The sequence below is a fragment of the Sinocyclocheilus grahami genome, unplaced genomic scaffold, assembly GCF_001515645.1.
Source record: "Sinocyclocheilus grahami isolate Dianchi unplaced genomic scaffold, SAMN03320097.WGS_v1.1 scaffold681.1, whole genome shotgun sequence".
Classification (NCBI taxonomy): domain Eukaryota; kingdom Metazoa; phylum Chordata; class Actinopteri; order Cypriniformes; family Cyprinidae; genus Sinocyclocheilus; species Sinocyclocheilus grahami.
The window spans coordinates 393,697-406,148 of NW_015505860.1; the positions used below are offsets into that span (position 1 = coordinate 393,697).

Here is a 12,452-nt window from a genome sequence, read left to right on the forward strand (position 1 = left end):
AAGTGCCACAAATACTGCCTAAACAAAATACTGATTTTGTGCACTTTATTTAAAATTGGCCTTTGAACTTAGCTTTATTGCATGGCATAAAAAAAGTGTTACCTTGCCAAAGCACTGACAGAGCCCACTGATCTAATGGCGTTGTTGAGCGCTCCAAATGCAAACTTTGCATGCAACAATCAGGCAGCAATTGACAGCACTCTGATCTAGTGGCATACAGGCGTCGTCAGATTGACAGTACTCTAGCCCAATAATGTTGGGGGATCCAGTGGGGGGTCATATTTCAGGGTGACCGTGCCACTCTTTATCACAACCCTGCTAAAAGTGCCAGTACGTGCGCTCATTGGCGCCCCTTCAGCTGGTGGCGCCCTAGGCGACCGCCTAGCTCGCCTATGCCTAGAAACGGCCCTAGACACGGCCCCGCACACACACACACACACACAATTTGGCTATTCATTAAGGGTTATAATAGGCTGTATCTGCTCAATTTGATGAAGCGTAATAGAGCTTTGGCACATGTTGTGATTGAATCGATTAGACACGAGCCAGGCTTTTGGCAAGATTCTTCCAAAAAAATATGTGTGCTGTGCGTAATCGCTTGTCCACAGCACCATCTAGTGGTTCCATGCCAGTAGTGTGGGGTGATGACGTCCAGCAGCTCTCCAATGCAGTAGCCCCTCACTGCAGAACAAAGATCCAGGAGGCGGGGTTGGATCCACATCTAGGGGGTGGAGATGGGTGGGTTTAGATATATGTAAGGTGGGAGGAGTTGGATCTGGATCCAACCACGCCCCCTGGATCTTGTGTTCTGCTGTGAGGACCATCTCCTCCAATGAGCAGCGCACGCAACTGGAAATGTTGAGTGAGAGTTCTTTTAGTATGGCCAATACTGTTGACTATTCTACTGTTCTAATTATTATGATTTGTAGCGTTGGCACTATAATATACTGGTCTACATTATTATTATACTGTGTGTTTGTATTCTGAACTATTTTTCAACAAAACCTCAGGATCTTTCAAAGAATAATCTAATGAAATAATAATGTAATATATATTATAGGCATATAATAGGCTACAATATATATATATATATAATATTACAAAGTTTATACAGGATAATGTCACAAATTCACAATTGCTCTGTTCCAATAACTTGAAGACTAAAATCTATACGAATCTTCAAGGCGACTTGTGAGATGTTAAGTTAAAAAAAATACGTGTACATTCAGTGACTGCACTTATATTAAACATCAATTCCAAATGATATGTTTATACTACTGGATCTTGTATTTGCCTAAACGTGTAGAAAAGCCGCAGCTTCACATCGTTAATCAAGCTTTCTGCTGTGCCATTTACATTCTCTAATTTTGGGTGATATTTCACGGTTTCGACACACTTTTCTCTCACACTTTTGTTACACTTTGGTAAACTTTTTAACATTCTTATTTTCTACTCCAATGCTTCAGTAAGTGCAGTCGATTGGATAGATTTTTACTTTAAGGCGTTTTTTTTATTTTTATTTTTTTTATAAACATGTATATGTTATCGGATACCTTCACAAATTTAAGACCAAGAAACGACCCGGACAACGACATTTTATTTATGTCTTTAATATTTTAGCACCATTTTCAAATGTCACTAGGCTAATACTGTCCACTTTATTTTAGATTGGCGGAACAGCATTTACAAAATAAATGCTCGAAGCAGAAAATAAAAGGTCCACATGAACAGTGACACTGAATAAATGACACATTAGAAAGAACTTTGTGAAGTTTGAAAATGAATATAATTCCGACAAAGAGATAAATACAATAGAATACAATATTATATCAGGAATCACCGTCTTTAATGCTGTATTTCAACAAGACAACACAACACTTCTACATATAGTAGAACCTTTTCTTTGCTGTTATTTATTTGCAACAGGTAAACAACTGGAGGTGTTCCTACTCTTAAAGGTAGGCTAGTTAACCCCAAAATTATTTATTCAACCCCATTACTCACTCTCATGTCATTCTAAATCCGTATGAATTTCTTTCTTCCGTGGAACACAAAATAATATATTCTGAATAATTTGGGTAACCAAACCATTTCGGTACCCATTGACTTTCATTGTATGAACAAAACAACAACAACAACAACAACAACACAGACATTTCTCAAAATGCCCTCTATTATGTTTCACCGAAAAAAAGGTTTGGAATACATGTGGGTGAGAAAATGATGATTGAATGTTTATTTTTAGGTATATAAACCTAAAACCCGTTAACCAATGTACTGGTGCAACATGCCTCTATGCAGAGTCTGAAAGCATTTAGTAATCGGAATCAGTGTGTTGTCAGATTGAAGGATATTGTTATTGTTGGTCATCACGCTATAGTAAAAAGGCAATTAAGTATATTTTTTCTGCAGTTTCGTGAGCCGTAAAACCAACGTGTTTCCTGAGCATGTGTCCCGTGTTTACAGACAAGCTTGTACAATGCCAGAGTTTGTGAGGCTGTGGGAACCATTTGCAAGAGTCGCTGTCCATGGTTCTGAAGCAATTATAAGCACCAGAATTCCTCAGTCTGATTGAAATTATGTCAATTCAATCAGCTTGCCAAATTATAGCTGGATAAAGGGTATGCTAAGAAATTCGGTCCAAATATTTCTGACTAAGAGATTGCATATACACTGCATCTCTGAGTTGTGATTTTTGACATTTCGTTTCAAAACAAAGCACTAGTGATTGACATATTCATCATGTTCAGTAGCTAGTTTAAGTGGGAGTTGGTCGAGATTCTTCATTTTAAGGCTGTCGTTGGGGACATCAAAATAACAATTTAACCGGTCATAGCATTTTCGAATGAAAGATGCATACTACAAATATGTAAAAGATATAGATTTCTTTCAACTTTGACCCCTTTTTGTAATTGCATTACACATTAATTCGTGCAAATCGTCCAAAACAGGCAAACATTAAACAATATTTTTAATTTTGTAATTTAAAGGTATTTGGTCTGAAGCGTTCATTGCACTGTATTCATTTTCATGTTGCCTTATTATTGATGATTATCATCTTCCTCATCATCATTATTAAGAACAAATAAATAATAATTGTTTAAACGTATAAGCTGTATACAGTCAGTGTGTGTACATCGTCTCACTGTAGGCTACACTGTACACACACACAATACATCGTCACACTGCGGTGCGTTTTGTAGTCTTTTTTCAAATTGTAAAACAATAAATATAATTAATCAACCAAGCAATTTTTTTTTACCCGTAACGCAGCTGTAAAAAAAGTAGGAGAAACATGAGCCTTCACGGTTTAATAAAGAACCAGATTTAATTTTTAAATCCTAAACATATATCGTTGTAAAAAGTCGTGTTTTTGTTTTTTACTCAGTTGTTTAATCTAACGCTCTATAATGTCGTAAAATCAAGTTGGTTAATTCACCTCTCTCGTTTCATTTTTGTGAAGTCTAGCTGAATTCCTTGTCATCATAATTCTGAACACTAGAGGGAGCCTGGAGCCTGGAGCACGGCACATTGCTTTTTGCTCCCTGACTCTCCCAAACTCCGCGATGCCTTGTCCATCATCAGAAACCTCTTTAATGACTCCAGTGTTTATCCTCTTATCCAGCGTATATAATTAACATCTATTATTAATTGTAGCATGTTTATCCGGTTTATTTTAACGCATTAATGTAAATATTTTGCATAGGGCCTATTTTAGCTTGTATCTTAGCCTATTTTAAAAGTGCTAGAGTTGTTATGTCACGGGTTATTAAATACTTTAAATTGCTGCCATATTGCCTTTCATGCTAAATTTAGATTAAGCGCAATTGGTTATCAATGACATTGAAGAAATAATTCTTGGATTGGATACTCCAATTGGATTGGATTGGTTCCTGATAGAACAGGGATGTAAATTGTGTTGCTCATTTGTTTGTTATAGGGTTAACGCATAGGTCTGTGTGAAGATGTATGTAATATGCTTTACGGAAATGTTTATGTTTTTGCGTTATATTATAGCTTAAGCAATCACTTTTCAGTGATAACTTAGGCTACAGCTTCTATACACAATCTATGAACATGAAAATAAACGTAGCCTAAGCCTTAACTCAACAGAAAACGACTGGCGTCCCTAGTGTGCTTCCATTCATCATCCTATTAATGTAAGATTAATAACTTCTACAAGTACACCGGCTGGCATGAACTTGTGAAGCGCGTCACCTTGATACAACAACGGTTACGCAATAATATCGAGTGTGTGTATTTTACTTGTTCTTTTAAAGCTTTTTCTCTCTCTCACAATAGCCTAAGTGTAGTCTTTATATCTTACAGCATGAGTCCACATGTAGTCTCACAGGTAATCTGATTACCTGTGAGTAGTGTACTTTTTCTTCTCTTTAACACACTCACACGCCGTTGCTTTTTGTAGAAGAACCAGTGCTCACGTTTATAATTTCGCCCACAGAGACGTAATCCCTTTGATTATATCTAATACCTGCCAAAACCCAGATGGCATGCCCACCCATCGCTCAGTGTGATAATGCCACATTGTGAAATCTAGCCATTAATATTAATTTTCAGTCCGCGGATGTGTCTGAACTGCTGAAGCTTAAAATTCCTTAAAGAAGCCAAGGCTTGACTTACCAGGGATTTTAAGAGCATTCTCATTTCGCCTCTCTCCGTCCTTTGAGGTAAAACTTGTATTCAGTGGGATATGTAGACTTAAGGTGGTCAAAGTCTTTCACAGGCGACACGAAAAGGCCTAATTCATCTTACGGTCAGTCTGATTTCTTGTGTCAAATAACATATTCGTTTTTGCGACATTGGACAAAGTGAAATAGTTTGCACTGATGTCTTTTTTGGAGGTTTCTGTCCTTTATTTTTAGGGTATTTTGTACGAATTAAACATGTTTTGGAAGCGAATGCACTTAGATAAAAATAATTTCGATAATAATGCTCACTTTTATAGTAAAATTTTACATGGTTAATTACTCAAACACGATTCACAGATCCTGTCCCAAGAGGATAATATCATGATTACAACCATATCTGAGAGACACATGCATGCCATTTAATTTAGAACTAGCAACAAGACAAGGCCGATTTAATTCCACCCAGGAGGGCCAGTGTATGGCCTTCACTCTTTATCTGTCTGTAAATTAGTCCAAAGTCTATCTATATGGCACCCACAAACTAACTGTGAGAACCACAGAGTATGGAGATCTTAACATACTAATCGCCACATCTGGCAAACAAAGCACTCAGATAAAGAGGCAAATAAATATTTGGCCAATATTTTTGTTTACTTTTTATTTTCACTGTATGTGGATTAAGTAAAATATGCCTCAGTTCTCATTTGCACTGTAATCGCTTTGATAAGAAAGTTTAAAGAGAATATAGAAGTAAATGTACACTTTATAAATTAAAAATATCAATAACGTGCAATAATAATGTGCAATGAGAACGTTGCAATTGATTGAACAAAAATAGCCATAACATATAGATAAATAATAAATTAATAAATAAAAATTGAACCGAGAACGTAATTTATAATTTTTTTTTTTTACAAAAATTGTTTTCTTTGTTTAGTTTGTTTAGCACTAATTAACACAAACTGGTGTTAGAACAGGTACTAGTATTTGCTACCAGACACTTTGTTTATCAAATGCTCAATAACGAGTGACAGGTGCTCTTTGAGTACTAAAAACGAAAAGTTTGAATACATTTGGCCAGATAATGTATTGTATTGGAATAGTCTTGAAATCTATCACGTTGAAATGCATGCGGAAAACCTATTTTTAATAATAAAGAATTTGCAACAAAAGCCACATAATGCCCGTTTTTATACTGAGAACTCTTTCCAGTTAAAGTTAGGCAAAGATAAACGAACACACTGGCACTCTCTCTCTCTTATTTACACACAGTGCACGAGAGGGTTTTCACTCAGTGCTAATCTCGCTGGTAAAGCATAACGTCCTAATTAGAGCCAAAATGTGTTTTACAGCTTGATTCTGTATGATAACCTTCTATGGTTACTTTTTATTATCCAGAAACCAGTTTATGCTGGTGCTTTAAAGAGACTCAAAGCAATTATCTGAATTAGCTTTCATAATATTCAGATAATCATATAGCCAACCCAAGAACCCTACATGTTTCTTTGAATATTGTTCTTTGCTTAAATCACTTTATTGTTATTATATGCTTTTTAAAGAATTACATAATTTACGCGCTGTACTCTTAAAAGTGCTTTAAATGTATCTAGCTCCCTTTGTACATGGTGGAGAATATTGCGTTGCATTGAAACGAAATCAAAGGCTTTATATACCGTCAGATCGATTCGGTGCTTTTAATCATATGCACTTGTTGAGGACAATGACCTGAAAAGCATCGGCACAGTCAGTGTGGTACAGTCGAGCGAATACATTGGGATTCCCAGATAGCCCTCGCGCAGAGTTGACCTTTTTACCCAGCGCAAACCTGACTCAACTTTCGCGTAAAGATCTGACAAAATAAATACCCACACACGCACCAGCACAGCGATCAGTCTTGGTCCAGAAACAAAGATGTCAGCGTATAAGCCTGCAAAGCAGTTTCACTCACTCGCTCGCTCACGGGTCACGTATTATCTCCAGCATTCGACTTCAATTCCGATCGGTTCCCTATTGAATTGTGCCTTTTCCCCGCAGACTGTCACTTGTTCACGCAGCCTCTGCTTTGAGTCTCTGGAGCAGTCGCTATAGTCTAGTTGTACTTCTACTAGTTCGCAGGGGTGTCTATCTCTTCCTCCCACCTCATGCATTGAACTAGCTTGTCATCGCGTTCGGTTATGCTTCATGTCTCTTTAATTTCGAATGCATCGGCGCTGTTTACAGCATCTTTATATTTCTAAATCCACGCGGCGGTTTACTGACACCCTCCCTCCTCCTCCCAGTCGCCATTCTCTATAATCTGAACACATCTGAAAGTTATTACCCCGGCCCCTTTCTTTCTAGTGGGCTGCTCCCACAAATCTATTCGTCAGTGTGTTGTTATATTTTTACAATTACACTCTTGTAGTATTTAAGTCCCACCTACATCGCTTGTAAAGCGCGCGAGCGAGTATCCTATCTTGCTCTATGTGATGTCCCTTAAGTTTCTGTCTGTTCTGGAGGAATGTGGCAGCGCACGCGGTGGTTGAACCCACATGCCCCGGCTCGGAACCTGTCTGTCCTGTTCATGCAACCCGACCATGTGTCTCGCCGAGAAGCAGCTTGCGCGCTACCTCTGACTGACTGTTTGACCAGGAGTTGAGTGACTGTGTTTGAAACACCATCAGTGTCCACTACGAAACCTTATATGCGAGGTTCCTCTCCTCCTCTCTTTGTATATATAGCATGTCCGGCCCCCTTGAATCTCCTGTCCATTGGCTTTTCGTGCTCTGTTTTCCTGCGTCCACCCCCAGCGCACACACACACACGCCGCAGCGCACATTGATTCCATTAAACATATCTCCCCTCTCTCTCTCTTTCTGTGTGTGCGTGTCTCTCGCTCTCTCGCCTCTTGTCCGGCCCCCTGATCTTTCTGTCCATTGGCTTCTTCGGGTCTATTTTTCATGTCCAGCCCCTAATGAGTGTCCATTGGTTTTGCTATTTCCACTCCCTCCTCCCACTCCACGGCTTTGCCCTGCCCATGTTCAGTATGTCTGTGTCCATCCATCTCCTGACGTTCAAGTTCGCAGGGACGTCACGTCCGCACTTGAACTTGCAGCTCAGGGGGGCTTTTGCCATTTTTTCATCTCTCTCTCTCTTTTCAAAAAAGCCATGACGGCTATCCCACAATCCATCTTCCCTGCGCCATCTTTGTATTATTTCTAATTTATTTTGGATGTCAAAGGCATTGATGAAGATATTTTCTCTGGAGTCTCCCTTCTAACCCGGCTCTCCCGATGTGAACCGAGCTGAAAGCCACCACCAACCACCATGTCTCGCCGCAAGCAAGGCAAACCCCAGCACTTAAGCAAACGGGATTTTTCGCGTAAGTAAAGACAAATATATGTTGTGCCCGTTCGCTTTACCTGATTTTGGCTCCATTCTGTAGTGTTGAGCTGCTGGAGAGGAGCGTAATTCTCAGTGAAGACACACTGGACACTGGACAGCGCAGATCAAGTGGACTTTAGTGAAGAGAGCGTTCCCATCTCTGAAATGCCTTTACGCGCACCCTCGTCCGCCGAAATGCCACAAAAGTTTGCTTTCCATCGCTATACTTGGACAAGTTCATGCCGGCTCTGTGTTTAGGCGCATATGTCTTGGCTCTCGTGCCCTAGTCGCCTTGACCACTTAAGAGCAAGCGCTCACATATACCGGACTGTGGTGGGTATATGCAGGCGTGCTTTCGCTCGCTTATTTACGCTCACATCTCGTGGAATGTCCCTTAACGCTGTCTGTCTGTGATTCTGGGCAGGATTTCCCCCCTCTTGCACTATTTTTGGAAGATTTTCAAAGAGTGGAAGTGAATTTTGATTGGGAAAAATCTCGTGTCCGACTGTTTACAAGCGCCGCGTGCGCGTAGACCCACTGCCAGCAAATAGAGCACGATAGTCGCCTGTGTGAGGCTAACAATGCAGAGCAAGGCATCTGCATTTAAAATCTATTTGAATTTTAAACTCAAGCTTTTCTTACATTTGAAGCAAAACGCGATTCTGATCGACTCGTATGGGCTTTCGCTTAAAAGCAATAGGAGACGATTTTACGCTACGCTCTTTGCCGTTTTGTGTGCATTTGTACAAGGATAAATTCGATTTCACGTAGGCCTGATTTTTGTCTTAAATGTCGGTGACAAAGGTAAGACGAAACCTAAATGTAATGCAACTATTTAGATACAAGTGTGTCAAGAAAACCAGCCAGTTTGGCTCTTTTTGTATGCACACATTCATAGCTACTACGGTTCTCCGAATTATCATTCGAATTATTATTATTATTATTATTATTTACTCTAAACATGTCTTGAAGGACTGTGGTAGGTTGCATTTTTTTTGTAAATAAAGTGTGCTTCGTATTTTATGGACCTGAAATATTGCCAGGAGCACGACGAAACGTAAACATTTTAGCTCTTGTCTTTTTGTCTGTTAGATATCTTTTGATATCTCAAACGTAAAGCTACAAAAGCATTAGGTCGCGTTTTATTAGATAAACATGTTTGACACAAATCCCGAGTTGTTGTAACATTGTAAAGTATCGTGTAACAATATTGGGTTTCCACACACAGGCTGTGGGATCTTAACGCGGGTTACTCCGTGTGTTCGCTGCGGTTCGTGTCAGAAATCCACCGCTAGGGGGCAGACGACGATCATAAACTAGATTCTAACCCGATCAGTTTCACCGCTATCTTTATCTATATTTGACCATATGTTAGCAAGAGCGAAACGTATTGTATATGAACTTGTGACAGTTTTTTTTACCCCGTCCTGACCTGGCATGAAATGTATAATTTTTAAAACCTTTATTCTGTAATAGATCAATAGCAAAGGATGTTCAGGCAAGACCAAATGTATTATCTTGATAGACTTTGTCATCTAATTCATAATTACACAGAAGGCACTTATTTTTAAAGTGAAAGAGACATTCTAACGAAGAAGCTGTTATTACAAACTTTTAAAAATTACTTTACTGAAAACCAGCTTTAGCCTAAATGTTCACGTTCATAGGTTACACACAGATAGCTACTTTTCTGAGCAGAGCTATTTGAAAATATTATCATCATATTTTTTGGTAATAAGCTGCTTTTGATTTTAGACACTTGAATGGATTTTAAATCTCTAAAAATATTCTAAAAAAAAAAGTTTTAAATTCAATATAGTTTTTAGTGCCAGCGCTGATTGTAGTGGAATTTGAAGCAATTGGGAAAACTCAATGTGATACAGCTTTCACACATTCTGAGCAAACTTAATTTTGTTTTTGAATGATCTAGACTGTCGAATATTCTTTTGTAACATATATATATATATATATATATATATATATATATATATATATATAATTAAAAAATATGCATATGTGCGGATATCAGCTGCGAAAGTAAAATAAGTACACAATATAATTGTTATAGCTAACTGAAGTGTTGAATACAAGCTGTTGTTTTAATGTAACGTATTTTATTGCAGCTGAAATATATGTTACCAACTTTGTATGTTCTCGCTCGGTTTCATTCTTAAATCATGACTGAAGTTTTGCATATATCGATTATCTCTGTGTTTTATCACAATCACGCCTAACTGGAAGTTCTACAGCTGTTATCATTACGAATTCATTACGAATCAACATCACTAGGAATCAGATCTAAAATACTTCACTTTAAATCGAGTAGGCTTTCTATTATTTATTTGCATGGCGAGCATTTAATCTCGAAAAACAACAACAAAAACTTCGTAATAGCGAAAGCAGTAGCTACTACATATAGAAGGGAAATTTATCACATTTCGTTATTGTTCTCCATGTGCAAATGTGTCGGATATTTTCCTCATAAGCTCGTCTGGGAGATACTCCACATCTGCCCCTCAATATCTGCCCCAGACTGGGCTGAAGTAAATTTAACCGCCCTGCACATGATCCTAACACCTTTTTTTTTTAAATCAAAATCTGTACCAATCATCACACACTAAAATTAAAATCTATTTTTTGATTCTCTGTGGCTTTAGGTTCATTAAAGCATGAAATTGGCAGCTTATAAAGAAGGTCAAGATTCTTAACCATTAGGAAGCTAGTGTAACCTCTGCGCAAAAGATTTCACTAAACAACCATTATAAAAATGCCTGCATATGTGTCTGTATGTGTGTGTGTGTGTGTGAACCTTACAGCTAACTTTATCGTGAGGGGCAAAAAAAAGAAGCTAATAGTCCCTATTGTGTGAAGCATTTATTGCTGCAGCTGTGACTTGTGTTGGGTTTTCTGGATATCTACATGTGCTGTCCATGCAGTCATTTCATGATCCAGATGTGTGTATGGTTGAGTGAAACAAAGAGTCAGGCTGAGATTAATTTACTGTAGCTTTAGACACAGATGCTAATGCACCAAAGCAATACTTTTACTCTTATATCATAATAAATTATATGTTAATAAGATGTCAAGCCCTTGCTATTAGTTATGTGAATATTATGTTTTTAGGCTTGTTCACTGAAGTTTAACTGACAAGGACTAATAGATTTATTTTAATGTTTATTATTATTATTATTATTATTATTTATATCTTTTAAGGTAATTATGGATCTGAAATTAAAAAGATAAATGTGAAAATAAAACGAAATTAAAAACGAAATTAAAGTGGTGGATTAACATAAAATGTGTGTTCTTGTTGTTTATCCTGTTATGTGCTCCCTCGTCTTGACTGTTTTCATTACAGCACCCAGTCTCTAATATTCGCTCTGCTTTTCGTTTCCTCTGTGTCGCATATGGATTCTTCCTGCGTGCAGCCGAGCCCCTGTCTGCCGTGGTCTCGGAGGAGAGGCAGGAACAGCGTGGGCTGGTACAGGTAGCTCCAGAGGGAGACCAGGACCTGCTCACCTGTGGCCAGTGTCAGATAAACTTCCCTTTGGGAGACATCCTTATTTTCATTGAACACAAAAGGAAGCAGTGCAATGGCACTTTGTGCATGGACAAAGCAGTGGATAAGCCCCCATCACCCTCGCACGGTGAGCTGAGGAGAGCCTCCAACCCCGTGGAGGTGGGCGTCCAGGTCACGCCGGAGGATGATGACTGCTTATCGACGTCTTCTCGAGGAATCTGTCCCAAACAGGAAAACATTACAGGTAACTTCATCTCATGTGATTTTTCCGTTAACTATAGAAGGGCTGTGCGTGTATTTGTGAGAGGAACATTTGTGGTGGAGCCGAGTTGTTGTGTGGGCCGCATATCGTAGACACATGTCCTTTCTCAGTGGGTCGTCTCATTCACAGCTCTGGAGACGTATCAGAGTGCTGAATATTTAAAAGCTGTGGGGCAGGAAGGGGAAGGGGGGTATATTCAATCAAACCTCAGAGTGAGAAGCCATTACGAAGACCAAAAGAGGAACCGGCATTACTTCATAGAGTACAAAGATTAAAAAACAAAAAAGCATTTCAAATCTGATTTATTATCTCAAGATCATCGCTGCTTGGAATCAAGGATCTCCTTCAGATGGACTCTGTGGGATTTGGATAATTAAGCTCAGATTTGAACCGTAGATCACACGTTCCCACCACCGACTGCATGCTTCGGTTTAGCACATTTGCACTTTGTGTTTCAAATCCTTTTCTCTGGTAACTTGTCGTTCACTCTTCATGGTAATCAAATGAGACCCAAAGTGGCAGACTGTGACTTAAAAGTTGTAGATTTGTTGAAGTAGAGTGCAAAGGGTGTGTTCTTTATGGCATGGTGGACTGCTCATCCCTACTGGGAGAAAAAAAGTGGGATGCGGGGGGGGGGGGGGGGGGGGGCTTGGGGTGG

The 12,452-nt window shown here is 38.9% G+C and overlaps 1 protein-coding gene across 1 annotated transcript in view; it reads left to right on the plus strand.

The window, feature by feature from the left end:
* The first annotated feature begins 7,729 nt into the window (after nt 1-7,729).
* The window catches only part of LOC107559339 (B-cell lymphoma/leukemia 11A-like), a 59,279-nt gene continuing 54,556 nt past the window's right edge, over nt 7,730-12,452 (plus strand). Inside the window, exons 1-2 of the mRNA XM_016243124.1 lie at nt 7,730-8,010; nt 11,441-11,776. Of these exons, the coding sequence (XP_016098610.1) occupies nt 7,956-8,010; nt 11,441-11,776 (391 nt within the window). The 5' untranslated portion in view covers nt 7,730-7,955. The remainder of the gene's footprint in view (nt 8,011-11,440; nt 11,777-12,452) is intronic.